Below are 25,470 nucleotides of genomic sequence, written 5' to 3'. Positions count from 1 at the left end.
GGGATGTTTTTCCCGCGAGATAAAAATATCAATATCTCAAGACTCACTTGCGGAGCTCATATTCATCAACGACACGTCCATTACCCTGGCCAGAGAAAGGCCTGCAGAGGCATGTCCGACGATGAAGCCGACCCGGACCTCGTGGCATTGCTCCGTCAATCCCTGGGTCTGGCAGGCAGTTCGTCGACTGCCGCTCCAGGCACGGGCGTCCTGAAATCAGCAGAATACATATGCGACAATGCAATCGACGTCTCGATATCTCACTCTGGCACCAAAACTGCTGCAGAGACGATATGGCAACTCATGCAGAAAAAGCAATACTCAACCGAGACGTGGTCGACACATGAACTACATCCGAAATCCAAAGACGAAGCCACCGTCAACTTCATCTTCACCATGAACCTGCTCAATTTCTCCTTCTGGTCGGAACTGTCGCCTCAGGAGCGCTTCGCCGTCGACTATCGTGGCAAGACCTGGACGGGCTACTGGTCGCTGGTCGCAGCCTTGCAGCGAGCTCTGGACGAAGGTAAGCAATTCATCAACCTGTGGTCGCATGCCTCGCTCGACATCTCTTCTTTCCCTTTCTCGCAAGGCTGAGTTTGGCCTTGACATTGAAAATCACGTTGTGAGACCAGTATACTCACACCTCCAGGCTAGGCCACCCCATAACAACACCATCCTTCTGGCTCGACTCCTCCGTCTGCCCAGACGACCTGCTCTCCCACATCTTCCGCTCCGCCACAGCCGAATCCATCCCCTTACTTACAGACCGCAACTCCATCCTCCGCGAAGCCGCCAAAGTTCTGCACCAGCATTTCTCCAACCGCCCCGTCAACATCATCACTCGCGCAAACCACTCCGCCGCAACCCTAGTCAACATCCTAGTCGAATACTTCCCCAACTTCCGCGACACCGCGACATTCCATGGCCGAGAAGTAAACCTGTACAAACGCGCTCAAATCCTCGTGGCCGACCTATGGGCCTGCTTCAACGGGACCAGCTACGGCACCTTCACCGACATTGGCAGTTTGACAATGTTCGCCGACTACCGCATCCCGCAAATGCTTCAAGGGCTGCACTGTCTGTGGTACTCACCCAGACTAGAAACGCGGATCGCTCGGCTCCAAACGCTACAACCCGGTGAGGCCATGGAAATCGAGATCCGCGGCTGCAGTATCTGGTGCGTCGAGTTGATCCGTCGCGAAATCATCCGTCAACACCCCGAGGCCAAAGCAAAACTCAATGCCGTGCTTATAGACTTTTTCCTGTACGATACTTGTAAGGACCTCGAGGCGCGTGGCGAAATGGACGACATGCTGCCTCATCATAGAACGAGATCCATCTTTTATTGAAGACACAAAAACGGGTGTTTATTGTTGCTCAAGACATAAAAAGGGGTTTCCGGGTCAGGCTGTCTGAAATCATGTTTTTTAGATTAGACACTGCTAAACAACAAGGGAGGCTCGTGTCTGCTTGTTGGTACTATAGAGCTCCGAAGTTTGCTAGCCTCAACGACAATTTTACTTGGGGGTTAATATATGTGCGTTTTACCCCTTTCGCTCCTATATCATTAAAGCTTTTTGGTCGCTTGGACGCCGTTCATCATTGCGCCGTTCATCATTGCGCCGTTCATCATTGCGCCGTCAATGCTCTTTGTGCTCGTATAAATGCTTTTGTGTCCATCATAGGCCCATACTTTCTCCTCTCCCGAGCACTATGTGTTCTCCTCGACCGGCGTGCTCGTTCCTCTTGACCTCGACATACTAAACGGAGCCAGTACTTTCTTCGCTTCCAATATCCGCCATGCCAGGTTCTCAACTTTGCCATCTGCCTTGACCACCTGCGGCGCAAACTCGATTCCAAACATTTGATGGATGGCATACACAACGCGCTTAGCATATTTTCCATCCCGTTCGACCAGACTTCCGAACGCCTCTGAAGGTGTGCTTGGTGCAATTTCTGGATCACGGTCGAAACAATTTTGCACGACAGGTAGCAGTGTTTTTTCGATCGAGTGGCGGATCATCGTGTCGTTCTGTGCCGATGCGGTACCCACAATGTCGCCCTCAGGACCCTCTAGCTCGTCCTCACTGAAACGCGGAATGCGGATCTCGAAGGGCAGGGATATAGCCATCACGTTGTGTTTGCCGTTATGATGGTACCTGAATTCGAAGGTGCCTTGCGTCCAGAACAGTTTGTCGCCAGAGAAGACCATCTCGCCAGTCACGCATTCTTTCTCATCGCCATTCTCATCCTTGGTAGTCGTCTTCACATCGCTCGAGATGAGGCCAACTTCAGAACCCAGGAGATTGAACTCACCCGGGTTGGTGGCAATCCAGCGTCCTGCTGATGACAGCTTGGTCACATCGCGATGCGCATTATCGGTTACCATGTATAGACCAACCCAGTCTTGCTTTCCGTGATTGACAGGCGCAGTCCACTTGACTTTGATTGGAGCACCATACTCAAATATAAGAGCTTTGTGATCAGTCGTCCCTTCAGCTGGTTTCCTTCCTGCATCAGATTCTCTCTCCTTTGAGCGTTGCGAATCAGCTGCCCGCGTCCCTTCAATTTCAAGTCGGTAATCCTTCGGGTTCAGGCGAGCCAGCTCAGGTTCAGATGTGGAAAATGACATGCGAGCCGGGGTTTTTGGAATGAGGTTCTTGGTGTCCTTAACGATGCTGTTCACGCTAGCCGCCAATTTCGGACTCACGGCATCGAAGAAATCTTCGAGATAGTCGAATGAATCGCTCAATATCTTGTCCATCTCATCTTGCCATTGTCGTAGTGGGGGTGGGAGTGATCGGCGTAAGCTTCGCACCAAGCCGGCATCTTGTCTTAGACTTCGGCCATAGAGCTTCTGCATATGTGGGCGCTCGACAAGCTGAATAAACGCTAGACTCAAGGTATGGCTCAGTAGTGCAAGGCAAAACATTGCTCTGCTGCTGGTGATCAGTGCCACGCCCCAGACCCCGGCCAACCCAAGAACACGCTCCGGATTGTTCAGGAAACGGTAGATCCCACCATATGTCAGCTTTGGAGAATGGTCGAAGAAGAAGTCTCCAAAGAACCACCCGAATTCGCCTAGCTGGTCATAGATGCTGAAGGAAACCCATACTTGAAGAGCAATGAGTCCGAACCCTAGGACGTGCCTCAGAAGAGCAAGGCCGTAGTTCCAGTCGGCCGGCAGGGTGTACATTTTCCAGGCTGCGGCTGCAAACCAAGCATAGCAGAGGATCATGCTGATATGATATACGCCTTTCCATTGCCTCCAAGCTTCTCCAATGCTCTCGCCATACTTCAAGAAATGTCTGGTCCACTTCTTCTTGGCCGATTGCCGATTAAGCATGTAGCCGATACCAGCCGAAAACCAGAGTCGCCAAAAGAGGGCGTTGATCACGAAAAACGCTTGATAGAAGCTTGTGTTCGGCGTCAGTACGGTCAACGCAAATATGTAGATCTGTAAGACGAAAACAGCCCAGTCGGTCGTTCGATAAAAGTCGATGTTATTGAGGCCCAGAAGATTGTGCGTTTGGGAAGGTTGCGCGTGGGCAGGGTGCGGCCAAATATCAGTGGTAGTTGTTGGCTCAGACAGGGCCTTTTCGGCATGTGCTGCGAGCGGCAGTTCGTTGATTGATCTTCGTGGGGGCGGAGAGCTGTAGGTACGTTCGATATGCGGACTTTCGACCAGCACCAAAAATGCGAACTGAGCAGCATGGGCGATGATTGAGATGAAGAGTACTTGGTAACTGGCGGCCATCAGGGAGATGCCATAATAGCCGACATAACCTATCGAATACATAGGATGGGGTGCCATCTCGAAAACTCCATCAAAGGTCAACTCTTGGTCGATGAGGTAGAAGAAGTCGCCCCAATACCAGGCAAAGTCTTTGACAACTCGATGTGCGTCCAGCTTGACCCAGAGGTTGAAGGCAAAGAGAGAAATGCCAACGATCCAGCGGAAAGCGGTCATGAATATGGATTCCCCAACGGGTCGGTGGCCACATGATATGGCAAAGAGCATGTAGGAGGTAAAGTCACACATCAAAATGAGGTCGACTATACGTCGGAATACTAGCCAAGTATTGTACTCAATGGGTGCGGTATCGAAGTCGTAATCCTTGGGGATTTTGGTCTCGAGCTCGCGCTTGACAAATGCACGCACTCTGGGATGCGGATTCTGGCCACCGGAAGCACTGGGAAACAGCTTGAGCCTGCGTGCCCACCTCACAAGCATCTTATGATGAGATTGCATGTGCAGAAGGTAGCCAATGCCAATGTTGTAACCTGCCCTCCATATAAGGAAGATGGCTGCAATTGTTGGTTCTCGGTAGCCTGAAGGCAAGGCCCACGCTAGCAGAATATGTAGTGCGAGAATGAGCAAGACTAGGATGTCGCCGAAGTTTTTAGGCTCCGAGGGCGACAGCAATTGCGAGACCATGTCATGTGTAAATGGCACAGTGAAGACTGCGAGATATTAGTACTGCTTCACTCGACGAGAAATGGCAGGAGGTAGACATGCCGGTGCCATCTGGGGTCCGGCCGAACGTCTTTCGGTCCTTCTCCAGTTTGTCAGAATTCTCTTCGGCAGCGTTCATGTCTAGGACAGTCTGTCTAGCCTCCTCCGAGGTGGTGGCGCGTATGGGAGCATTTCGTTGACGGAGGCCCTCTGCTGCTGACTGGGAAGCAGGGACATTGTCGGTCACTTCAGCCATTATATTTCGTTGAGCAATAAAGGTGAACTAAGAGAACGTGTACGTTTCTGCTAACGCCTGGCCAAGGGGGTTGGAGAAAAAAACAAAACCAAGTCTTCCCGGGACAGGATCTGTTCCATGTCACATAAATATATTTACTCTGGAAGAAGATTCCTACGACGCGGGAAGACAGTAAGTGGGAAGGAAGTGAAGAGAAGAGGTAGCTCCGGAAAAATGAAAAGAGCCAGTCAATCAACAGAAGAGCTGTGAATGGAGTATTGTTTTGGTGGGATGAAAAGGCACGTGATGCGCAGGGAAAAGAGCAACACGGCAGGAATGACGCCACTGTTGTGAGCGGGGATCGTGGATATTGGTGAAGACAAGCCAGTACAATGTATTCACACAAGGACGCACGAAGAAGTATTGTTCAGAGGACAGGAAGAATACCACATTGAGATATGGTATTGTTTCTACAACGAGGGGTTGACGAGGCTGAACGACACATGTCATGAACTGATGTGCGCAGCCTCGCAGGGTCATGATTGATGATTGTCCTCGGATCAAGCCAATCATTTCCTCTTTTCATCATTACCAATCCGTTTTCCGCCGCTTCCCAGAACCAAGCAACCAGCCGACAAGTTACACAGAACGCCCATGTCTTACAATTCTAACTACATCTTCTACCCTTGAACGAACATACCATCTTCGTGGACACCTCGAATGGCGCCCTCCTTTCAAGAGCCTCTGAGTGAGGCTCTGGAGGCTCCTTTAAAATCAAAACCAGATCTAGTTGCGCCAGAACCGGGTTTGTAGTCATGCCCTCTTTGCTGCGCTTGCAGTGGCTGACTCTTTGCAACAGAACACTGTCCCGGTCCCGAATCGGAACAAGCGGGCAAAGGCGATGCCTGTGATGGCTGCCCCAATCAAGCAATATGCGCCTCTGCGCCGAAAGGGCCCGACCCAGATATCCCCCTCATAACCGAACGACTGGCGGGCATAAGACACAAGATATTGGTGCTGTCGGGAAAAGGAGGAGTGGGAAAATCAACTTTCTCCTCCCTGCTATCGCACGCCTTCGCAGCCAACCCGGACTCTACAGTGGGAATCATGGACACCGACATCTGCGGACCATCCATACCGAAAATGATGGGCGTCGAGAGTGAAACGATACACGTCAGTAACGCAGGCTGGAGTCCGGTCTGGGTGACCGACAATCTAGGCGTCATGAGTGTTCAGTTTATGCTACCCAACCGAGACGATGCCGTCATTTGGCGAGGCCCGAAGAAGAACGGTTTGATAAAACAATTCTTAAAAGATGTGGAATGGGGCGAATTGGACTACCTGATAGTGGATACACCACCTGGGACGTCTGATGAACACTTGTCTGTGAATTCCTTTTTGAAAGAGTCTGGTGTTGACGGGGCCGTGGTTGTGACCACTCCACAGGAAGTTTCCCTGCTGGACGTGAGGAAAGAGATTGATTTTTGCCATAAGGCAGGCATCCGGGTGTTGGGCTTAGTTGAGAACATGTCCGGCTTCGTCTGCCCTAAGTGCACTCACGAGTCTCAGATATTCCGAGCAACAACGGGTGGAGGACAGAAGCTGTGCCAGGATATGGGCATTCCCTTCCTTGGATCAGTGCCTCTTGATCCTCGGATAGGCATGGCATGTGATTTTGGAGAGAGCTTCATGGACAGTTTTCCCGACAGTCCAGCTTGCAAAGCACTGCGACAAGTTGTTCGGTCGGTGGGCAAGCTCATTGGAGAGGATCCTGACGAAGTACTCCCCGATGGACCGATATGATGAGGCTTGAACATGCTTTTGCTTTCTTGCATACCTATCATCTACGGATGAGGGGCATGTTGCACGCGCTCAAGGTCACTCCCGACCTGTGACAGATCTGCCAACCCAGGATCCACCAACGAGACGAAGAAAGGGTTACGCGGCGTGCGTGCTTCGCCTGCATTTGACCGCCTAAAGAACCTACTCTCATGTATGACGAGCTGGTGGCCGCCCTCCACCAGGCATTGAGACGCGTTGCATAGTAGCCAGTTGAGGATAAGGCTCGCGGAATGACATGCGAGGCTGGGACGTTCTTTGCACGGTCGCAACGGAGCCGCATGGCAGATCGTATGAACTGACGATGACGGTGCCGTGATAGCCGATGGGTCCGGCTTGAGGTTATTGTTCCTACGGGCAGCCTAGATGAATGTTGGATACCATGGGTAACATTGAGGGTGCTTTAGGACTGGTAGTCAAAGGAGAAAAGCCAATTGAGGTGATATTGCTGACGATCTAACAAGTACTACATACCTGGTAGTCTAGGTGTTTTGGCTAAAGTTCGGTCACGGGGGATGGAATAGAAGGTGGAGCGAACAAGGGCGAAACGTGCTTGACGTCTCCTGCATCTTGAAACCACCGTATTTCCATCTCCTGAGTTTCACTTTTCCTTCTTTCACCCCTTTTCATCATTCTTTCCGCTCTCCTCACCAAATCAATTAGGAAAAGATGAATACATAGTAGGCTTCCCGCATGATGGCCCTTCACTTCTTGCCCAGACCCTTGGAAAGCCTCCACATCCGAACAGCCTCGTCGTTACAAATGCAGTCCATGCTGATCCTTCTCGAGCCATGGTTGGCTCCCTCATACTCGACATGTCACGCCCCTTGGGAGTTGTGGAGAGATCCCATTCCGAAACCCAAGGTCCATCTTCGCGCCTCCAGACCTTGATCGAACGCCACTGATGACTTGTCGACTGCTTTCGCTTTTGTTCCTGAGACGTGCAGATGAGGTACCACCTCCTGCTGGCGTGGCCTTGTGCCCCGCTTGACACTTCGAGACAAGGCCGTACAGGTGCCACCTCTACAACAAAACCTGCCTTGCTGCTGTGTATACTGCTCTTGTTATAATATTTGCTTTTCAGCCCTGTTCTTCACCTTTTGTATCCTTGTTGGCCTACGAGCCGTATTCTCTTTCTTTTTGCATAGTCAATCTCTTCTTTGCACTTCGGAGGCAGGTCCTTCTTTTATCAGTCTTTCCGTCTCTGTCAGCTTTGCAGTGCGAAGTCTTTGGTTTATAAATCACTCTCTTATCACACTCACCACCATCCGATCCTTACAGTCAAGATGCTCCGTCTTCAGTTATTGTTCTTGTCGGTCCTTTTTCTCGCCACAGCTTTGGCTGGACCCATCAGGCAAAAGCAGAAACGCTCCTTCAAGATCCCGAGATTACGACAGGCGAACTACGTGCCCAATGGCAAAGTCGCTTACCGAAAAGCCTTGTTCAAGTTTGGCTTCGACGACATCACATTCCAGCCCAACACTGCGGTAGCTTCCAAACTCCAAGCTTCAACCAATACTTCAATCGCTGCTACCGGGGACGACGAGGACGGCGTGACCGTCGCAAACCCTTCTCAAGGCGACTCGGAGTTTCTGTCTCCCGTGACTGTTGGCGGCCAGACCCTGGTCATGGACTTCGACACAGGTTCATCAGACATGTAGGACGAACCCCGTTCTTGACACTTACACTGCATCAAGCTAACAATTCGCCTAGGTGGGTCTTCAATACCAACCTCGCCGCAGCAGATCAGAAAGGGCACACCATCTACGACCCCACCAAGTCGAACGCTTCCTCAGCACTTACTGGCAGCACGTTCAACATCAGCTACGGTGACGGTTCATTTGCCTCAGGCCCGGTCGGCCTTGACACGGTCGACATTGGAGGCGCAACAGTGGATGCTCAGGCTATTGGTCTTCCTACCGATGTCTCCAGCAGCTTCGTCACCAATACTTTTTCCAACGGTCTTGTTGGCTTGGCCTTTAGCAAGCTCAATACCATCAAGCCGACTCCGCAAAAGACCTTCTTTGACAACGTCATGGCAGACTTGACGCAGCCATTGTTCACGGCAGACCTCAAGTCCGACTCTGCTGGCTCCTACGAGTTTGGGCAGGTGGACACCAGCCTGTTCACTGGCTCATTACAGACTGCGGCTGTTGACTCGAGCAATGGCTTTTGGCAAGTCGACTCAACTTCGGCCGTTGTGTCAGGCCAAACCGTCAATCTTGCCGGTGGTTCAGCTATCATTGACACTGGCACGTCTCTCATGCTAGTGTCGGACGAGTTGGTGGTGGCATATTGGGACACCGTGCAAGGTGCACAGGTGAATGCTGAAGCTGGAGGGGTGATCTTTCCTTGCAACGCCGACTTGCCAGACGTTCAAGTTGCGATTGGAGACCACCTCGCCACAGTCAGTGGTGCCAACATGAATTTTGCCAGCGTGGGTTCAGACTCGCAGACTGGCCAACAATTCTGTTTTGGCGGCCTCCAATCCAACCAGGGTCTGGAGTTCTCCATTTATGGCGATGTGTTCCTCCGATCACAATTTGTCGTCTTTGACGGCTCGGGACCTTCAATCAGTGTTGCGCCACATTCATGATACGAAACGAGATATAGCATAGCATAGGATGGAGAGTCATGTCAGAACGAATAAACGTGCATAGCGATGGAGTCTGCCTTGGTCCATAAAATTGTACATCAATAATACCGATGACATACCAGGTCTCTCTCTCATGCATTCTTCCCCCAGTGCAACCTGTGCATGAGAATGAAACTCTCCCACCTCGTTCCTCGTTCTTCAGGGTATAATTGCCCGACTGGCGGCGTGACATGCGCCCAGGCTCTGAACAATTTCCTCCAGTAACATGTCTCGACGGCGGGTCTCAGGTACCAGTCTCTGAACGTCCGGACGGTATTGTTCGCTACACGTTCGGCATGTTCGGGATTGGCCTCCAGATACTCTATGGTCTCGGCCAGATCGGACCAGTCATCCTTCACAATGACGATGTTTTGGTCTGGGCCGGCGGACCGAATGAGTGGTGAGGTGGTCTGGTGCCACTTCAGCTCAGGTGTGATGATAATACTGCGACACATCTGAAAGTACCGGAGCCGTCCCGAGTACGTGACGCCCTCGGTGTAGATCAGGTATTTGTATCGGCAAAAGTCCTCCATGGCCAGAGCATTGCTACTCCAGTTGAGGCGCTGCACGTCGCTCCAGGGTCGGTCCCAAGCAACGTCCAGCAGTTTGCCACGTAGACCCTTGTTCCATTTGACAGTGCCTCTCCATACAGCTTTGCTTTCCTTCTCCTCCCAGGTCATGCTGCCCTCGGTCTTGATGATGCGGTCGTGAACTTCATCTAGCGAACCAATGTGCGGTTCGGGCCAGCTCCAAAAGCCAAAGTCGGGCATCAGCCACGTGTTGTGGACTTGTTTATCGGCGTCAGACCGCGCCAGTGACCACACATCACCACTGGGATGGTCGTTGACTGAGAATTCGAAATTGATGTTGGGAAGTTCTGAAGGGGACGGCGCGGTGACGATTGCACGATGGATCTGATGCAATATAGCGGATTGTCGGTGCCATACATCGAGGCCGCGGTCGGTCAGGTATAACTGGAAGTTGTCAGCTGATCCACACAGGTTGAGCAATGGATTGCAATAGGAAGTCCTACGGCGCCGTTGTATATGCGGGCGCGGACGTGGCCGTTTGTAATCTTGTCAAGGCTTCGCTTGACTGGACCCCGTGATAGAGCAAGTTCGATCTCGTCGAAGGCGTGAGGGAACAGTGCGGTGCATTGGGCATCGCTGAGGGTCAGGCTGTTCGCAGGGTGATCTCCCGAAACGGTAGAAACCCCCTGAACATCGCTAAGCTTCAGGGTGTTCGGCGGGTGATCATCCAAAGCGGTAGATAATTCATGTTCAACTGGAAAGCGGAGAAACTCTCGATTTGTGTAGCAGACAAAGAATACTGCCATCAACAAACAAGTAGTAATAGTCGTGCGATGACGGATCCCGTGACCGAGAGCCCCTAGATTACCTTCGCGGAAACCCATGTTGCTCACGAATGCTGGGTGTGGAGTGGTAGAGTCTCAGTCCGGTACATGTAGAGTTAGAAAGAGGCGGTATAAAAGTTGAAATATGGGAGTTAAGGGGTCAGGGAGAGGCGACACGACGGGATCAGCCTCGTAAAGAACTCGGCTGTAACCCATCATCTTTGACTCCTTGGACGTCAAGCTCACCTATCCCGTCCAAAAGCGCCGTATCAATTGGACTGGCTTCAGTCGTAGGAGATTGGAAAATAGCTGGCAGCTCTTGATAACTCACCGCCCTCTGACCATTATCTAGGTCGATTGATCAGAGCTTGAGATGGCGCTGGGGTTGAAGCTCTGGCACGGCCTAGATCTCGCATATACACAAGACTATACCTCGCAAAGCAATGACACATAGGAGACGAGGCCGGTGCCATTGAGAGTCTCGAATGAAGCTCGTGGCTTGTGCTTCATGAGTCTGTTGGAAGAGATTCACGGCGTGTCAAAAGGCTATTGACTGACTTCTGCTGATCAGGATTGATTGAAGGTAGCCATGCAGGCGGTGTGGCATGTGCTTCACGAGTCTGACATAGAAGACTCAAAGTGCGTCAAGCTGCCACTGATTTAATAGCCGTTGATCACCACTGGTTGCAGCTGGCCGATCAGGCGATTTTGGTGGTCTGAATCTCGTATTTGAGCCAGCCACTAAAGTGTCTCAGACAGCCACGAATTGGTTTCTGCTGTCCGGGACTGGTCGAGGACCTGAAGATAGCTGCTCAGGGGGGCTTGATGGCTAGAATTGCGTGATTGAACTTTGAAGCAGCCACTTGACTTAATGATAAGGCTCGAGGCCAAAAGGAAGACTGCCGTCGAATTAGGAGCACTGTCCAGAGCCGCGATCTTAGGCTTGAGTTTCGGATGTCTGAGAATCGTCGTGGAAATCCAGGCGTCTTGTTGTCCCATTACGTGGACTTGTGACTTCATGAACTTACTGGTTATATCTAGAACATGGATCTGGCGCCGCAGAATAAGACCGTCTCGGCAATGAGATGAAGAAGGAGGCGCAAGAGTGCATTTTTGGTGGCGTGCAAAGGACGAGCAAGGTGTTAACTTAGAGAAAATGTCAGGACCGAACCTCTGTTCGTACGAAGGGGGGCCGGCTCAAAAGGGCCGGCTCAAAAGGGCCGGCTCATGTATAGCGCGAAATATTGCCGGGAGACCTGAGAGATTGTGACAGATCATCAACCTTGTTTTCAACCTTGTTGCAAGTCTTGCGACTGCTTGTGAAACCTTCTTGGACGGTCTGGGTCGTTGCCTGGCTCAGTCATCCAACGCTGTGTGAACTGTCTGTTCTCGAAAGTTTTCCACTCGGACGTAGGGTTGATAACACGGATAATGATAGCTTCATCACGCGTACTAGCCCTGCTAGATACTGTATCTGTGCGCCCGATCAGGTACGCCAAATCTGTGGCTGATCATGGAGGGGAAAGACGAAAGCCCTTTGGTGTCTGTCGTGTGGTTATGAGAAGAGTCCTGCAAGTCAAGAGGCGGTGGCTGGATTTGAGATTTGAAAGCCCGCGAGGCCGTGATACCGTTGGTTATCCTCTAGGCGCTGCCCCCCTATAATTGCCCTAAACCCTCGGGCGAGATCTCACTCCCTTTTTCCCTTTGTGTCATGTTTTCCCCACTTCGTTCGGATGGTACCCTTTGGGATGTTTACTTGATAATGGTTACTTCCCCGCTGTTGATGGCTGCTGACCTTACGCACGAAATTGGGACTCTAAAATCAGGCATGTGGCCGACGAGAAAGCCTGCCTGACTGATGAAGTCTGCGGCAGGATCGACACCTAAATTGCCTTGCATTCATATTCAATCCATTGCAACAACCTCGTGGACTTGTGGCGTCTTCCATGCCGATCGCCATTGGCATCTTGGCTTCAGCTGGTGGCCTGGACGCCCCCACGTCGATGCCCGCCTAAGACAAAGGTTTCCAACGCCTTGCTGGTCGAACACGAGCGCAAGGAATATGCAGGATTTTCGTGGCCTTCTGGAGGGAGCAGGAGCGCATATCAATGAGCCAGCCTCACCGAGTTAGCCCTGGGACAGACTGATGATTAGATTCAGCTCCATCAAGCGAATACGGTATTTGCTTCACTATCGTGCGCCGCACCAGTTCCTCGAAGGAAGATCAGCAGCTGGGTGTTGGCTGACTTACCAAGCCCTGCGCCACGACGTGAGACCCAATGACCTAGACCTCATTAGATGGTGCTTACCAAAATTCAATCCCGGTCAGATGCTATATCGGGCTTACTGCTGAATTTCACTTCCAGATTCACTCCTTCCAAGCCATGGGATCACTTCCAGCCTGAATGACAATTTGGACAAAAATGACCACATTCCTTCCTTGGGATGTACCTTCCCAGTCTCAGATCGGCTCACCAGCGTCAGTTTGAACCTTTTTGACGTCGTAGGTAGGTTCGGCTTATCCTCCTTACGATCTTGCTGTTTGTTTTCCTTGTCCTTATGTACCTAAAACTCTATGCGACAATCAACTAGCTACTCCCAAACAAAGCGGTAAAGGTCGAATACTCCTCATCGTCGCAACTTGCGCGATTGACACTCGTGTCCAGGAGAATTATCCCGCCATGGCCTCCGTTCAAACAGCCATATCAATCTTTGAACTCAGCCGAGAACCTCAATCTCACTCCAGTGCCACACACGGCCGGTTCTCAGAGATCAAGTCTACCCTGCGCAAACATGTTCAGCCCAGACTTCCATGGAAGCACTGCATACACGCCAGATCCTATGAGTGAAACACCAAATCCTCTACTGAGATCGCCCAGCAAATCATCCTCCCTACGCAAGAAATCATGGTTGAGTCCAGGATGGAAAGGCAGTTCCAAGATCGCCTTGACGTGCGCAGTTGTGGTGTTGATCGCGAATATCTGTCTGACCATCGGCATTGTGGCGGCTGGTGATAAAATGTCCAAAGGCATCTACATGGTCTACGAGGGGAGCTGCACTAAGACTGAAGAGAAAGATACTTACGTGCATTTGGCACTCAACGCCGTCGCCACGACACTATTGGCGAGTTCCAATTATTGCATGCAGTTGCTCACGTCTCCGAGTAGGCGCGAGGTCGATAAAGCTCACGCGAAGCGGAGGTGGTTGGACATTGGCATTCCCAGCATTCGAAATTTGGGCTCTCTGAGCAAGAAGAAGGTTGTTTTATGGTGGCTTTTGGGCATTTCCTCGATCCCGCTCCATCTGATGTTTGTCACCAAAGAAGCTCCTTGTTGGTACGGCTGCGCTGACGATTCCAGATACAATTCGGTTTTCTACTCGGCGCTCGCAACGAACAATTATAACGTTTTGTACACCTCACCAGACTTCGTCAATGGAGCCTCTTACAATACGAGTGCATTTCCTGACAACAAATATCTGAACGTCACAGACATCCAATCGAGGGCCAAGCAATTCGATGTCCTTGATAACGAGGAATGTATCCGGGCTTACGCAAAGGATTTTGTCGAAGCCCGCCGTAATGTGATCGTGGTGGTCAAAGATCCTCCATCCAATCAAGGCTCGCTCTTCAAGCTCGAAGACAACGAATTTCCTGATGACATTACTCCGAAATACAATGCCTTTGCCTGGATATGCGACAACCCCGATGTTGTCCGACAAACAGATGCTTGCTGTGAAAACGAATACGGGTTCGTGCCTTGCTCGAAAATCACCCCCAAGCTTGTCAAAATGGCAGACCAATGGTCGACAGGTGGTTTTGAAGTGGATCACTGTTTGTCTGAGAAGGTGCAATCACAGTGTCATCTTCATTTCTCGCTCGACATGATGGCCGTGGTATTGGCCTTCAACGTTCTCAAGGTTATCGGCATAGCCTATGTCGCTTTTCGGATGGGTGAACCTCCCCTGGTCAACGTGGGAGACGCTGTTCAATCCTTCTTACGCAACCCGGACCGGACCACAGAAGGTATGTGCCTATCGAGCCATGCCAGCATTGTTGCGTCCTCGCAATCAGGATACACGACGGGTGCTATGCGCTACGATCCTAAGCAACACCGGTTTGGGGAAGCGGCGACCTGGAAACAGTGGAGCTTCCTACTTGCAATCTTCACCTTGGTATTGACCGGAACCGCAGTGTGCCTGGCACTGGGTATCAACAATTTTGTCGGCGACAAGACGATTCAAAACGCCTGGGTTGTCGGTTTGGGCACCGTCAGGCCCGGGAATCTAGTCATGGGCTGGAATCTGCCGGGGTACGGCAGCACATCAATTGCAGTGTCCACGCTCATCGCCAACACCCCGCAAGCCATTTTTTCTTTCTTGTACATCTGCTACAACAGCCTCTTCACCGTCATGTTCCTGTCGCGCGAGCTTTCGAATCTTAGCGTGACGGCGGGTCGTGGTCGGAAGAACCTCCGTGTCACCGACCCGCAGGGCGAACAGAAGAGTACATATTTCCTGAGTTTGCCGTACAAATACGGCATACCATTGCTCATCGGCTCAGGTCTGTTGCACTGGCTGGTGTCCCAAAGCATATTTCTGGCCAATATCACAATCATCCCCCGTGATGGGACGGTACCGATGCAAGACGAGATCACCACGGTGGCATACTCGCCCATAGCCATGCTTTTCATTTTGTTTGTCGGGTTTGGGCTGCTGGTCTTCTTGTTTGCTACTGCCATGCGCAAGCTGCCTATTGGCATGCCTCTGATTGGTAGCAATTCGCTGGCCATCAGTGCGGCATGCCATCCGCCGGGGCAGCTCGACGAGAGTGAATGTGAAGAGATGGCTCAGCACCCCTTGAGCTGGGGTGCTGTACCTGGATTTTCCAAGGTTGGCGATTTGGGGATATCAGGCTACGAGCTCGACAGTCCGGATGATGATGGGCACAATGTCGGACACTGCTGCTTTAGTGACCGGCGGATGGAGGCCCCTGTACGAGGGAAGTTCTATGCATGAACAGGATTTCTAATGACATGGCATCGAAGGCTTGGATGTGATGTGGTTTTCAGGACATTGCATTGCTATGGAGTTTGGATTCTTCTAGTCTGCTGGGACGGTGTTAACTGCTCGGACAATACCTTAACGACTAAAAGCGGATTTTATTCTACTTGCTCCGGAAAAGGATTAGAATCACTCACTCAGGTGGCACCATTGGATGCGATAGCATTCGTGCCATATGAAAATGAAGTGGAGGTGGACACATGATGAGTCTTATTAGGCCAGCCTGGCTTCGTATTGACACATGGGTAGTCAGACTCCTGCAAGCTGCCTGACTCACAAATCAGAACAAATCAGCTAGGTGTATGCCTACCTAGGTAGGATCGACAGATGCTATGGTATGTACCCCGAACTCACAAAGCCACCAGGCCATTGCCCTGTAAATTTCTATTTTTGGTTTGCCAGACGATTTCCAAGCTCCCAAGCCCGAACGACAAACCACGAGAACAAAGCACCATACACGCTTTTACAACCCGTTCTGTCTAACCTGCCCCTGTGATTTCTCCTTCTCCACCTCCCTTGTAATGATGTCGCGAATACCAGTCAAGCCCTCATCGCTCGACACCTTGAGCACTCTTCTCTCCTTGTCATTCAGCCCAACGAACTGCTCAGGCAGGACCGAGTCGAAAGTAAACGCCTTTTCATCTTGGAGCGCCAATTCGACCGCGCCAGCGAATTTCGCAGGGTGAGCCGTCGCCAATGACACGGTAGGCACTTTCGTGGACGCCGTGGCTTCGATCTCGCGTAGACTCGCAGCAACACCGATCGCCGAGTGCGGGTCGAGCACGTAGCCCTTATTGGCGATGGCGGTGCCCTTGTAACAGTCGCGGATGGCGCCCAAGGTCTCCTTATTGCTCACCCTGTACGTAGCGAAGATATTCCGGGCGTTCTTGAGGATAGCCTTATCAACAGTGAATGAACCCGTCTTTTTGAGTTCTTGGAACCAGCCTGCTATCTTGCCGCCAGCTGTACGCACGGCCGCCTCGTACTTTTGGTCGGGGTTCGTCGAGAGTTCGTGTTCCAGACTCAAATGCCAGAGCAGGCGCTCGAAGTTGGACGACACGAGAATGTCCATGGCCGGACTGTACGTTTCTTTCACCCCGTCTTCGTGAGCCTGCGCGCCGTCCTCCTTGATCCCCTCGTGCGGTTCATCCGCAGGTTTTGTCGCTGCGGACTTGGAGTAGCTGCCCGTCTGCCAGAAGCGGTGGAGAATGTCGTTCTCGTTGGTAGCAATGACGAGTTTCGACACGGGAAGACCCATCCGCGTCGCGTAGTATCCTGCTAGGATGTCGCCGAAGTTGCCTGTGGGGACGACGAATTTGGCTTCTTTCGGCGAGGATCCCGCGTGTTTGAGGAGTTGGAAGTAAGCGTAGAAGTAATATGTTATTTGGGCGAGGATGCGTGCCCAGTTGATGGAGTTTACGGCCGCGAGGTGGTGGATCTTGTTGGTTTCGGGGTCGGCGAATAGAGCTTTCACGTAGTCCTGGCAGTCGTCGAAGGTGCCTTGGACGGCGAGACAGTGGACGTTGGGGTCTAGGACGGTGGTCATTTGCGCTTCTTGGACGGGCGAGACCTTGCCGTCGGGGAACATGATGAAGATGCTGACGTCCTTTTTGCCGCGGAGGCCGTAGATGGCTGCGGACCCGGTGTCGCCTGATGTCGCGCCAATGACGGTGAGATGGTGTCGTGCCTCGCCGGATTTGAGGTTCTGGTTCTTGCGGACTAGGAAAAATTCGAAGAGATTGCCTAGGAATTGTAGCGCGACATCTTTGAATGCGAAGGTTGGACCGTGGAAGAGTTCGAGCAGATATAGACCTTTTTGCTCGTCGAGAGTGACGAGCGGTACTGTGTCTGGGTGACGGAATGTCGAGTAGCTTCTGTCGACTATGGATTTGAGCTCGGTGTTGGAGATTTCGTGCTCGTCAATGTACAGACGCATTACCTGGTATGCCAATTCGGCGAATGAGAGGTCCTTCCAGTCAAGGTATTTGGATCCAACGTCGGGAACATCGTGTGGGTGGAAGAGGCCTCCATCTGAGGCGAGACCTTTCAAGACGACCTCCTCGAAGCTGAAGAACTCTTGTAATGAGGTATCGTGGTATCGAGTGCTCGAGTATTTGGAGTTGGCCACCATGGTGGGGACGTGGTTACTGGTCAGTAGTAGGTGCCTGAGTCAGAGGACAAGTGGTTGTTTTTTGTGCTGTCTCCCTGTTCCTGACCGAGGGATCAAATTCCGAAGCAACAGCCAGGAAAAGCCTTTCGAGGTAGGTGAGCCTGTCAGTCTCCTCCACGCCTTTCAATCAGAGTCCAGCAGTCAGTCGTTCCACAATATCAATCCTGTTAGTTGTAGTTGAATAGTGGTTCTCTGTTCTTGTCCCAAGAAAATCCTCTGGACCCCTGTCCATCACGTGATGCCATCAAAAAGTTCATCAACTAGTCCAAAAAGAGTTTAATTTTTGTTTAATGCTTGGCGCAGATCCGCCGCCTGAGAAAGTAGAAATATCTCTTCCTTCTCGCCTTTCTCTCTTCTTTTCTTTTTTCATGCGACTTTGTGAGTTTTGCCCGTGCCCTCACGGTTTCTATGTTTTGTGTGTTGCTAACAATGATTGCCAGACTTCATAGAATCATTTCTATAGTAAACGTCCTCTTCTGAGCTCTTCACACGAGCCACAGAATCCTCAACCTGGCTGACGAAAAGAAATTCTCGGTACCCTAGAGTGAAACCTTTTTACTCTCGCTGCGTCTGACCATGGTTCTTTGGAGCCGGGACGGACAAGAGAGTGGTGATGATCTTTGACCTGCGTTTAGGGGCCTGGTTTCGTACCGCCCGGCGCAGCTGGTACTCGAGGATGACTCTGACAGGTCTCATATACACTTTTCATGAGCTGGTTTAACCCTTGTTGGTTGCGGTTTGAGAAGAGTTGCGATTGTCAGAACAGGTCTGGCGCTGTGGTCAGCGATGCTGTCGACTAAAAACGAAGTTTTTACGACGAAGATTGCCTAGGCAAATCTGAAAATCATTCTCACCCCAGACGAAATCGTACTCAGGCCTTTTCGAGGTTTGCATCTCAATCCTGGCTAACATCTACGAACTCTGCTGAACCTGCGCATGCTTCATGTACTCACCTTGATCATCTATGCCACATGTACTGCCAACTGTTTCACATATCGCAAGGGAAATCGACTGAAGGAGAGCCATACGGCAACGGGCCAACAGGCTGGGCAGGGCAATTCGGCAAGACTTATGATACGCAGGACGAAGATGTCATAATGTTGATGTTTGTCTCGTAAGAATGGTACTCGAGGATGCCTTTTATGAGTCTACGGCGCCTGTCAACTAGACAGGGCATGCTGCAATCATATTCAAAATTCCAGCTGCGACTTGTCCTCAGCCACCGCCCGAACGACCACCTCCTTCTTCTCCTTCGGCCTTCCCTTCCTATCAACACGCTCATCTCTCGGATCAAATCCGCCATTGCCCCAAAGAGCCCACTCAGGCGTCTCCTTACAATAGTCCTCTGGCGCAAAGTCCACGCCTTGCTCCAGCAGTCCGAAGAATTTCTCGTAGTCGATGATCGTATGCCACTTCTCGTTGATGAAGAAACGCTTACTCGCAAGCAAGACACAACAGCTGTGCGCGTGTTCAGCTGCGATACCGTAGTCCAGGCCCCTCTTCTTGAGAGCCTTGTCCAAAGCCTCGACAAATGCCACAACCTCTTCGTAAAACGGCACGTTCTGCATGGTCAGGCCTGCACCCGCGGATGTACTGGTCCCACAGAATGTCACGCCCTTGACCTCGACGAAGCACGGTAATCCCTTCTCAACGAGGTCGGCGTACCCTTCGACTTCGTCGTCCACATTGAACCCCTTGACCAAGGTAAGTCTGTAGACCGTGCGCTGCACGAACCGCTTCTCCCGCAGGATGTCGAGACACGCCTGGAAGCGCTCCCAGAAATCTCGATGCAAAGGTCTGTCAATCTTGCGCAGGCTGTCCTTGTTGCTCGCGTCGATACTCACGTACAACTGCGTGACTCTTCTCAAGTCCTGCAATTGCTGTGGATGCTGTGCATTACAAACCAAGAAGCTAGAAATCTGCTCGCTGTGTAGCATACCCAAAAACTCGTTGATTCGCGGGTAGAAGATCGGTTCGCCGACCAGACTCAATGCGCAGTGACGGATGCGCATGGCTTCTTCGAACCGCTCGCTGCGCACACCGGGTACGCCGCGCATCATCTTGATCTTCTTGTAGTGGCCTTCCTTGGCCCCATCGAAAATCATTTGCGGATCGTCAACTTGCCACCGCCATGTCGTTGAGACGGGATTGGTCCCGTGTCGCCAGCAAAAAACACATTTATTGCTGCACGACAACGAAGGCGTGGTTTCCATGCACAGGTGCGATGCGATGCCGTAGAAGGAGTTCTTGTAACATGAGCCGCGGCCGCGGAGGGCAGACTTGGTCCAGCGGCAGATTTTGACGCCCGAGTGGCTGCCGACGATGGTATAGCCTTGTTTCGTCAACGCCGCGTGCGTAGGAGATTCCTTGGGCACCATCGCCTTCAAGGCGACGGATGCTGAAGGTGTCGTCGTAGAGTAGGTAGTGAAGTCAATGGCCATTGGAGCACCTTTACCTCCGACATCTTCGAGATCTGTCGCGCTCGCCAGCTTTCTCCTCTTGTTTCGGCCAGAGTCGGGAAAGTCCACTTCGGCATCGTCTGCTTGCTCTAGATCTTCCCCGTCACTCTCGTCTGCGTCACCACTACCAGGGACACCCTCGCCCAATGTGCCAGTTGTGCCAAGCTCTTCGAGGACGCCACATACTCCGGTTGTCCAGTCTTGTAGCGTCTGGTCAACGTTGCTTTTCACATCCCCGAGACCCAGCGGGTATGCTCTCTTCCTGCCAGTCAATTTGGCCATCCACATGTCCACCTCGACCGCTTGAGAGCAGAATCCTTTTTCCTCGGTAGGCCATCCATCTTTGTCTCCGACGCCAAAAACAGTGTAGCCGGCCAGCGAGGACATGGAGGCAGTATCAATTCGGAAGTCGTTGTGAGTCTCATCGAGGTGGGCAAGGAAGGTGTTCAGGATCGTGTCGATGTCGTAGGAGGGTACGAGTAGCAGGTAGACGTAACGGACGTCAGGACGCGGGACGGGTGTCTTGGGACCTGAGATGAAGTAGTCGTCGAGGTCAATGTAGGAGAGGTCATGTATTTCTGGCTTGAGGACGGCAGGCTGCGTTACCGCGAGACTCTCGATTTTGGCCAGTACACCCTTCGAGAGACGCTCCGTGGTTCCTGTCAGCGAGGTAAAGAAGATCAATGGCTGTATGCATGATGACTCTGCTTGCTGATGTCCTCCGGACCGTGACTTTGTAACAATGGGTTTACGGCCAGTCACCACTTTAGGTGCAGAACTTCTCGGTTTTCGAGTCTCGCCAACTGCAGGTTGAGGAACTCCCTCACCGGGTGTCTCTGTGCCGGTGCCTGTTTCATCGGCCTCTTTGTCGTCTCGCTCAAGCCAAGCAGCCTTCTCTAACCCTGGAGAGGAGTTGTGGGTGTGTAATGTGTGACTCCGCCTGCGCCGCCATACGAGAATGAGGAAACATAGCACGAGAAAGGTCGAAAAGCCAATCCTATAATCGTGCCATGAGTTCAACAACCGGTCCAGCCAGTCCGCCAGAACGACCGGTGCTGTCCCTCCTTCTCCCAAGTCCATTGTGCTGATGGCGCATGTCTCGTGCTTAGCAATTCGAAAGCCTTACTGTGCCTTTCAAAACTTTGTAAATTTGTCAAGTTAGCCGAGCGGGTTGCAACTCCAACTTTTTGAAATGGCGGTAAGCATAATTATGCAATTACTCACCAACAACGTATACAATTAAACATCTTTTTACTGCTATCTTAATCGTCGTCGTCGGCGCTCTATATTGATATAAATATCGTTTTATATATCGCAGTTTTCGTGATACCGGAATATCGCAAGTTTTTACCTATCGTTAAAGAGGCGGTCGAGCTTGCCCTTGAAACTATAGCTCGATAGAAGACTATTAGTCTAGCTCACGGCGTCTCTAAGGCCTACGTTACTAAGGTAAAGCGTTAAAAACGTAATAAGAAGCTTAGTCTCGATCAATTCTATCCTAAGAATAGACGCCCTCCTATTATTCACGATATCGCCGCCGTAGGCCTACTAGAATTCATTAAGGACTAGCCGACGGTACGCCTCGATAAGTGCTATAACTTCCTCCTTGAGGAGTACGATATTCGAGTATCTCCGCCTATAGTCTATCGCTTACTTAAAGAGTATAAGATTACTTATAAACGTATTACTCGCGTCAATACGAAGCGCGACGAGAAGTTAGTTATAGAATTTATAGCCGATATAGCCGATTACACTACGGAGCAAATTGTCGCCGTCGACGAGAGCGCCGCTAACGAGAGAATACGGGACCGTAAGTTTAGTTAGTCTCCGCGAGGAGTGCCCTATCGAGTACGTCTCCCGAGAAGGCGTACGGAGCGGTAGAGTATTCTACCCGCACTTATAGTTAACGAGTAGCTCGATTACGAGGTATTTTAAGGCTTCTTTAACGCCGAGCGATTCGAGGTATTTATAAAGAGAGTACTTATTAATATAAATCCCTTTTCGAGGAGGCACTCTATAAGGAATACCCTAGTGTGATAGGCAGATAGAGTAATAGTCGATCTAATAGGTATTGTATTCAGTAGTTAACTAGGAGTCCCTCAACCATTAGGTATTATAGGACTCGAAGTATAAGAGAAGCTAAGTCCTCTCATACGAGAAGAGTATGCCTTATAGGCGCTGCCTAGCCTCTAGGCCCTATACCTTCGGGCGGCTCGGCTTAGTATACCATTCCTGACAATTATCCCCCCCTCCGGGGCTTCTCGTCCTCGAGAAGTATTCCGCCATCTCATTAGGTGAGAGCCATACCCTAGGGCTCAGTAGTGTTCCATCACCTAGTAGTATTCTTGCATAGTAGTTCTCAGCCTTGGGTTGTGACCAGCAGCCTCGTATACAGTAACCCGCAGCCTTATGTATAGTGACTCGTAGCCTTGTGTGTAGTGACCCGTAGCCTCGCCCTAATGAATAAGTTTTTGTAGATTATACCGCACCCAACAAATATACGAGAACTCGGCGAGTCTATATAGTTCAGAGTGCTACTTGTATCTTTTGACTCTCCCTCTCTTCTTTCCTTTTCTCTATATAATAGCAACACTAATAATATCTCGGTATATACTTACGTATTGCTCGTATAGAACTCTCCGCTAACTAATATACTTATAGCTCTTGTGTTCTCTTAGTCGCCGCTTATCTATAAGTCTTAGTCGCCTCGCGTGAGATTTATTTCACGTTACTAACTTTATATTTTGTGTAGAATCTCAAAACACTTAACTATAAGTCGCACTTATATCACGTAGTTTTCGCCTATGCTGACTGATTTTTTTGTAGCAGCTCCCTCTTCTCAACTAGTAGGTGCTCACTAGTTTATGATTAGGTTGCCTACTAATCGCAGTAGTGTCGACCATTATCGCTGCGCCTATAGTCCCTAGCCTTGGCAGTATTGCCGGTGGTACCGGTGGTGGTCGTCCTCCCGATGGTGGTGGTGAGAAGCGAGGTAGGTTCATATACGTATCGTATGCGACTCTTCAACTAACCTACGGCAGGGCTACCGAATGATGCTCCCACTTCCTCGCGCAAGGCTCGCAAGCGAGTGAAGCGCGGTTTACCATGCTAGCGATGCCTCCGCCGTCTCTACGCTTAGCCAGCCAATGCTCCTACTAGTAATGGTCAGGGCTAGGCGGGCTAGCGAGTCAACTACGAGTACCTCGAGGGCCACAATCGCTATCGTTATTGCTAGGGTGGCAATCGGACCATCGCCTAGTATACTTCTGTGAGTTGTATATATATTGCATAGCAATCGCATACTAACCGTTTTAGGTCCCTAAGCATTTGGAGGGTCGTGCCCGCGACTTGCTCGCGACCAACCGTCGTCTCGTCTAGGGAGAGGCTAGGGTCACCATGGCCGCTATCGAGGCGTAGGCGAGGGTCCTCGACCTCGAAATGACTGCCTATACCCGCGAGGTGAACCGTGCCGCCCGTGCTGCCCGTGCTGCTCCTGCCCCTGTCGCTGCCGGCTCGCCCTCGACTCCTATCTCGACTCGCCTGTTACCAGCTCCGCCCAATGCGCCATTGATGCGGTCGCTTGCGGCCAGCGTGCGAGATACTGCTACTCCTCCTATCTCCCCCCCTACCGTCACCAATGTAGATGTTATCTAGGCTTTGACCTACTTAACTATAAGTGTCAATTACGAGTTGCCTACGAGTCACTAACGAATTCTAGAATGCCGTCACTACGGCTACTACTTCTCTAGCTTCGTTGGAGTCGCGTGTGGGTCGTATAGAGGCCGCAACTTTCTCTAGCTTCGGTAATGATAAGCCTACGATATCGTCTGAATCGTCTGACTCGGAGTAGAGTCGTACGCAACTCGTGGTTGGTAGAATAGGTGGTTACGGTGGTTACTTATCGCTTGCGACTTAAAGCAAAGTCTTGGTGAATTGTGTTTTTCGGTAGGGCCTAGGAGTAGAGGGTATACCGCTCGTAGTGGACTCCCCTATAACCCCTTGTAGGGTGTAGAGGGTTAGGGCGTTAGTCGAGATTTTTTAGATAGTTTTGCTTTTCGTAGGGAGCTCGCTATAGCCTCGCCTACGCCCCGCGGGGGTATAGTGTAGGAGCGTAAGTCGAGCGTTGAATGGAACTATTCACTCGCTCTTCGCCTCCAACTCGCAATCTTTTCCCGTACGTTCGCAAGGTGTTCTTCTAGTTCCTAGGAGTCGTTAGCTTCTCTAAAACCTTTCCACTTAATATAGAACTATTGCTCCCCTTTACGAGTGCGTTCGCCTAGGATCTAGTCGACCTCCTACTTATCTTCCCCTTTAATATCTAAAGCTAGTGGTGGGTCGCTACCGAGTCGTATACGATACCTACGTAATAGTAATATATAAAAAGTATAGTGAAGTCTTCTATAGTTCTTAGGTAAGTCGAGTCGATAGGCGTTAGCCTTATATCGTTCTAGTATAGTGAAAGGTCCTAGATACTAATCAGCTATCTTCTTGCTTACGCGTAAGGTACGAATATTGCGAGCGGAGAGTAGAACTCGTTCTCCGACACTAAAATGTTTAGGGGTTCTTTTGAGATTGTAGTGCTTAGCTATAGTTTCACGCGCTTCCTATGCGATTCGTATAGACTTGGCCAGTACTTCCGCCCTCCCCTCTGCGAGTGCGTTTTCCGCATGTATCGTCTGCGAGTCGCGCTCGACATTAATGTTCATAGAGGGGTTGAAGGTTAGGACGTCTGAAAATGGTGTCTTCCCAGTAGTAGCATTGGCTTGCGAATTCATCGTATATTCTGCGCTTATGAGTAGCATCGCCCAATCTGCTTGCTGGTAGTTCACATAGCACCTTAGGTAAGCTTCAAGGGTTTGATTCATTCGCTCCGTTTGTCCATCGGTTTGTGGGTGGAAGGTAGTGGAGAATAGCCGTCGAGTCGTAAGGTGAGAGCATAGGGTTCCCCAGTAAGCTAAGGTAAAGACTGAACCTCTATCACTTACGATCGATCTTGGCGCTCCATATTTTGCCACTATTTTTTCCAGAATGATCTCCCCTAAATCGCTTGCGGTTATCGTGCTAGTGCATGGCGTCAAGTTCACTATTTTCGAGTATCTGTTAACAATTACTAGTATTGCGTCGCATGCGACTCGTCCGTGCATCGACGCTGGTAGGCCTACAATGAAATCCATAGAGATATCCTACCACGGCCCCTTGGGGGTCGGCAGGTTCTCTAGGTATCCATGTGGCTTTTGCCTTGGTACTTTCATTCGTTG

General features: G+C 51.0%; 9 protein-coding genes across 9 annotated transcripts; 5 read left to right on the top strand and 4 right to left on the bottom strand.

Moving 5' to 3' along the window:
- Nucleotides 1–111: 111 nt before the first annotated feature.
- EDD37DRAFT_654049 (uncharacterized protein) lies at nucleotides 112–1,352 on the top strand (the record flags this gene model as incomplete). Its single annotated transcript, XM_062818647.1, has 2 exons — nucleotides 112–526; nucleotides 658–1,352. The coding sequence occupies 2 exons, from the start codon at nucleotides 112–114 to the stop codon at nucleotides 1,350–1,352; spliced, it is 1,110 nt and encodes a 369-aa protein (XP_062665828.1).
- A 362-nt stretch (nucleotides 1,353–1,714) lies between these two features.
- EDD37DRAFT_659833 (phosphatidylethanolamine N-methyltransferase) lies at nucleotides 1,715–4,715 on the bottom strand (the record flags this gene model as incomplete). Its single annotated transcript, XM_062819061.1, has 2 exons — nucleotides 1,715–4,467; nucleotides 4,523–4,715. 2 exons carry the CDS (start codon nucleotides 4,713–4,715, stop codon nucleotides 1,715–1,717), a joined length of 2,946 nt encoding a protein of 981 aa, XP_062665827.1.
- A 388-nt stretch (nucleotides 4,716–5,103) lies between these two features.
- EDD37DRAFT_180845 (cytosolic Fe-S cluster assembly factor nbp35) lies at nucleotides 5,104–6,516 on the top strand. The gene is made up of 2 exons (XM_062809958.1): nucleotides 5,104–5,499; nucleotides 5,554–6,516. The coding sequence occupies exons 1-2, from the start codon at nucleotides 5,415–5,417 to the stop codon at nucleotides 6,495–6,497; spliced, it is 1,029 nt and encodes a 342-aa protein (XP_062665826.1). The 5' UTR covers nucleotides 5,104–5,414; the 3' UTR covers nucleotides 6,498–6,516.
- A 1,113-nt stretch (nucleotides 6,517–7,629) lies between these two features.
- On the top strand, nucleotides 7,630–9,218 carry EDD37DRAFT_180619 (aspergillopepsin I). The gene is made up of 2 exons (XM_062809957.1): nucleotides 7,630–8,190; nucleotides 8,247–9,218. Exons 1-2 carry the CDS (start codon nucleotides 7,820–7,822, stop codon nucleotides 9,127–9,129), a joined length of 1,254 nt encoding a protein of 417 aa, XP_062665825.1. The 5' UTR covers nucleotides 7,630–7,819; the 3' UTR covers nucleotides 9,130–9,218.
- Nucleotides 9,219–9,260: 42 nt separating this feature from the next.
- EDD37DRAFT_654045 (glycosyl transferase family 90-domain-containing protein) lies at nucleotides 9,261–10,582 on the bottom strand (the record flags this gene model as incomplete). Its single annotated transcript, XM_062818646.1, has 2 exons — nucleotides 9,261–10,142; nucleotides 10,202–10,582. The coding sequence occupies 2 exons, from the start codon at nucleotides 10,580–10,582 to the stop codon at nucleotides 9,261–9,263; spliced, it is 1,263 nt and encodes a 420-aa protein (XP_062665824.1).
- Nucleotides 10,583–13,363: 2,781 nt separating this feature from the next.
- Nucleotides 13,364–15,538, top strand: EDD37DRAFT_570094 (uncharacterized protein; the record flags this gene model as incomplete). The annotated part of the gene is made up of 2 exons (XM_062814258.1): nucleotides 13,364–13,830; nucleotides 13,882–15,538. The coding sequence occupies 2 exons, from the start codon at nucleotides 13,364–13,366 to the stop codon at nucleotides 15,536–15,538; spliced, it is 2,124 nt and encodes a 707-aa protein (XP_062665823.1).
- A 254-nt stretch (nucleotides 15,539–15,792) lies between these two features.
- Nucleotides 15,793–17,928, bottom strand: EDD37DRAFT_180616 (threonine synthase). The gene has a single exon (XM_062809956.1). It carries the CDS (start codon nucleotides 17,712–17,714, stop codon nucleotides 16,047–16,049), a length of 1,668 nt encoding a protein of 555 aa, XP_062665822.1. The 5' UTR covers nucleotides 17,715–17,928; the 3' UTR covers nucleotides 15,793–16,046.
- A 907-nt stretch (nucleotides 17,929–18,835) lies between these two features.
- On the bottom strand, nucleotides 18,836–21,436 carry EDD37DRAFT_641443 (uncharacterized protein). The gene has a single exon (XM_062817308.1). It carries the CDS (start codon nucleotides 21,290–21,292, stop codon nucleotides 18,944–18,946), a length of 2,349 nt encoding a protein of 782 aa, XP_062665821.1. The 5' UTR covers nucleotides 21,293–21,436; the 3' UTR covers nucleotides 18,836–18,943.
- Nucleotides 21,437–23,650: 2,214 nt separating this feature from the next.
- On the top strand, nucleotides 23,651–24,062 carry EDD37DRAFT_654041 (uncharacterized protein; the record flags this gene model as incomplete). Its single annotated transcript, XM_062818645.1, has 2 exons — nucleotides 23,651–23,851; nucleotides 23,931–24,062. 2 exons carry the CDS (start codon nucleotides 23,651–23,653, stop codon nucleotides 24,060–24,062), a joined length of 333 nt encoding a protein of 110 aa, XP_062665820.1.
- Between the last annotated feature and the right edge of the window lie 1,408 nt (nucleotides 24,063–25,470).

The sequence above is a fragment of the Exophiala viscosa genome (assembly GCF_022695815.1).
Source record: "Exophiala viscosa unplaced genomic scaffold EDD37scaffold_14, whole genome shotgun sequence".
In the NCBI taxonomy this organism is placed as follows: domain Eukaryota; kingdom Fungi; phylum Ascomycota; class Eurotiomycetes; order Chaetothyriales; family Herpotrichiellaceae; genus Exophiala; species Exophiala viscosa.
Note: the sequence above shows the minus strand (reverse complement) of the source record. Positions and strands in the feature narration are given on the sequence as shown.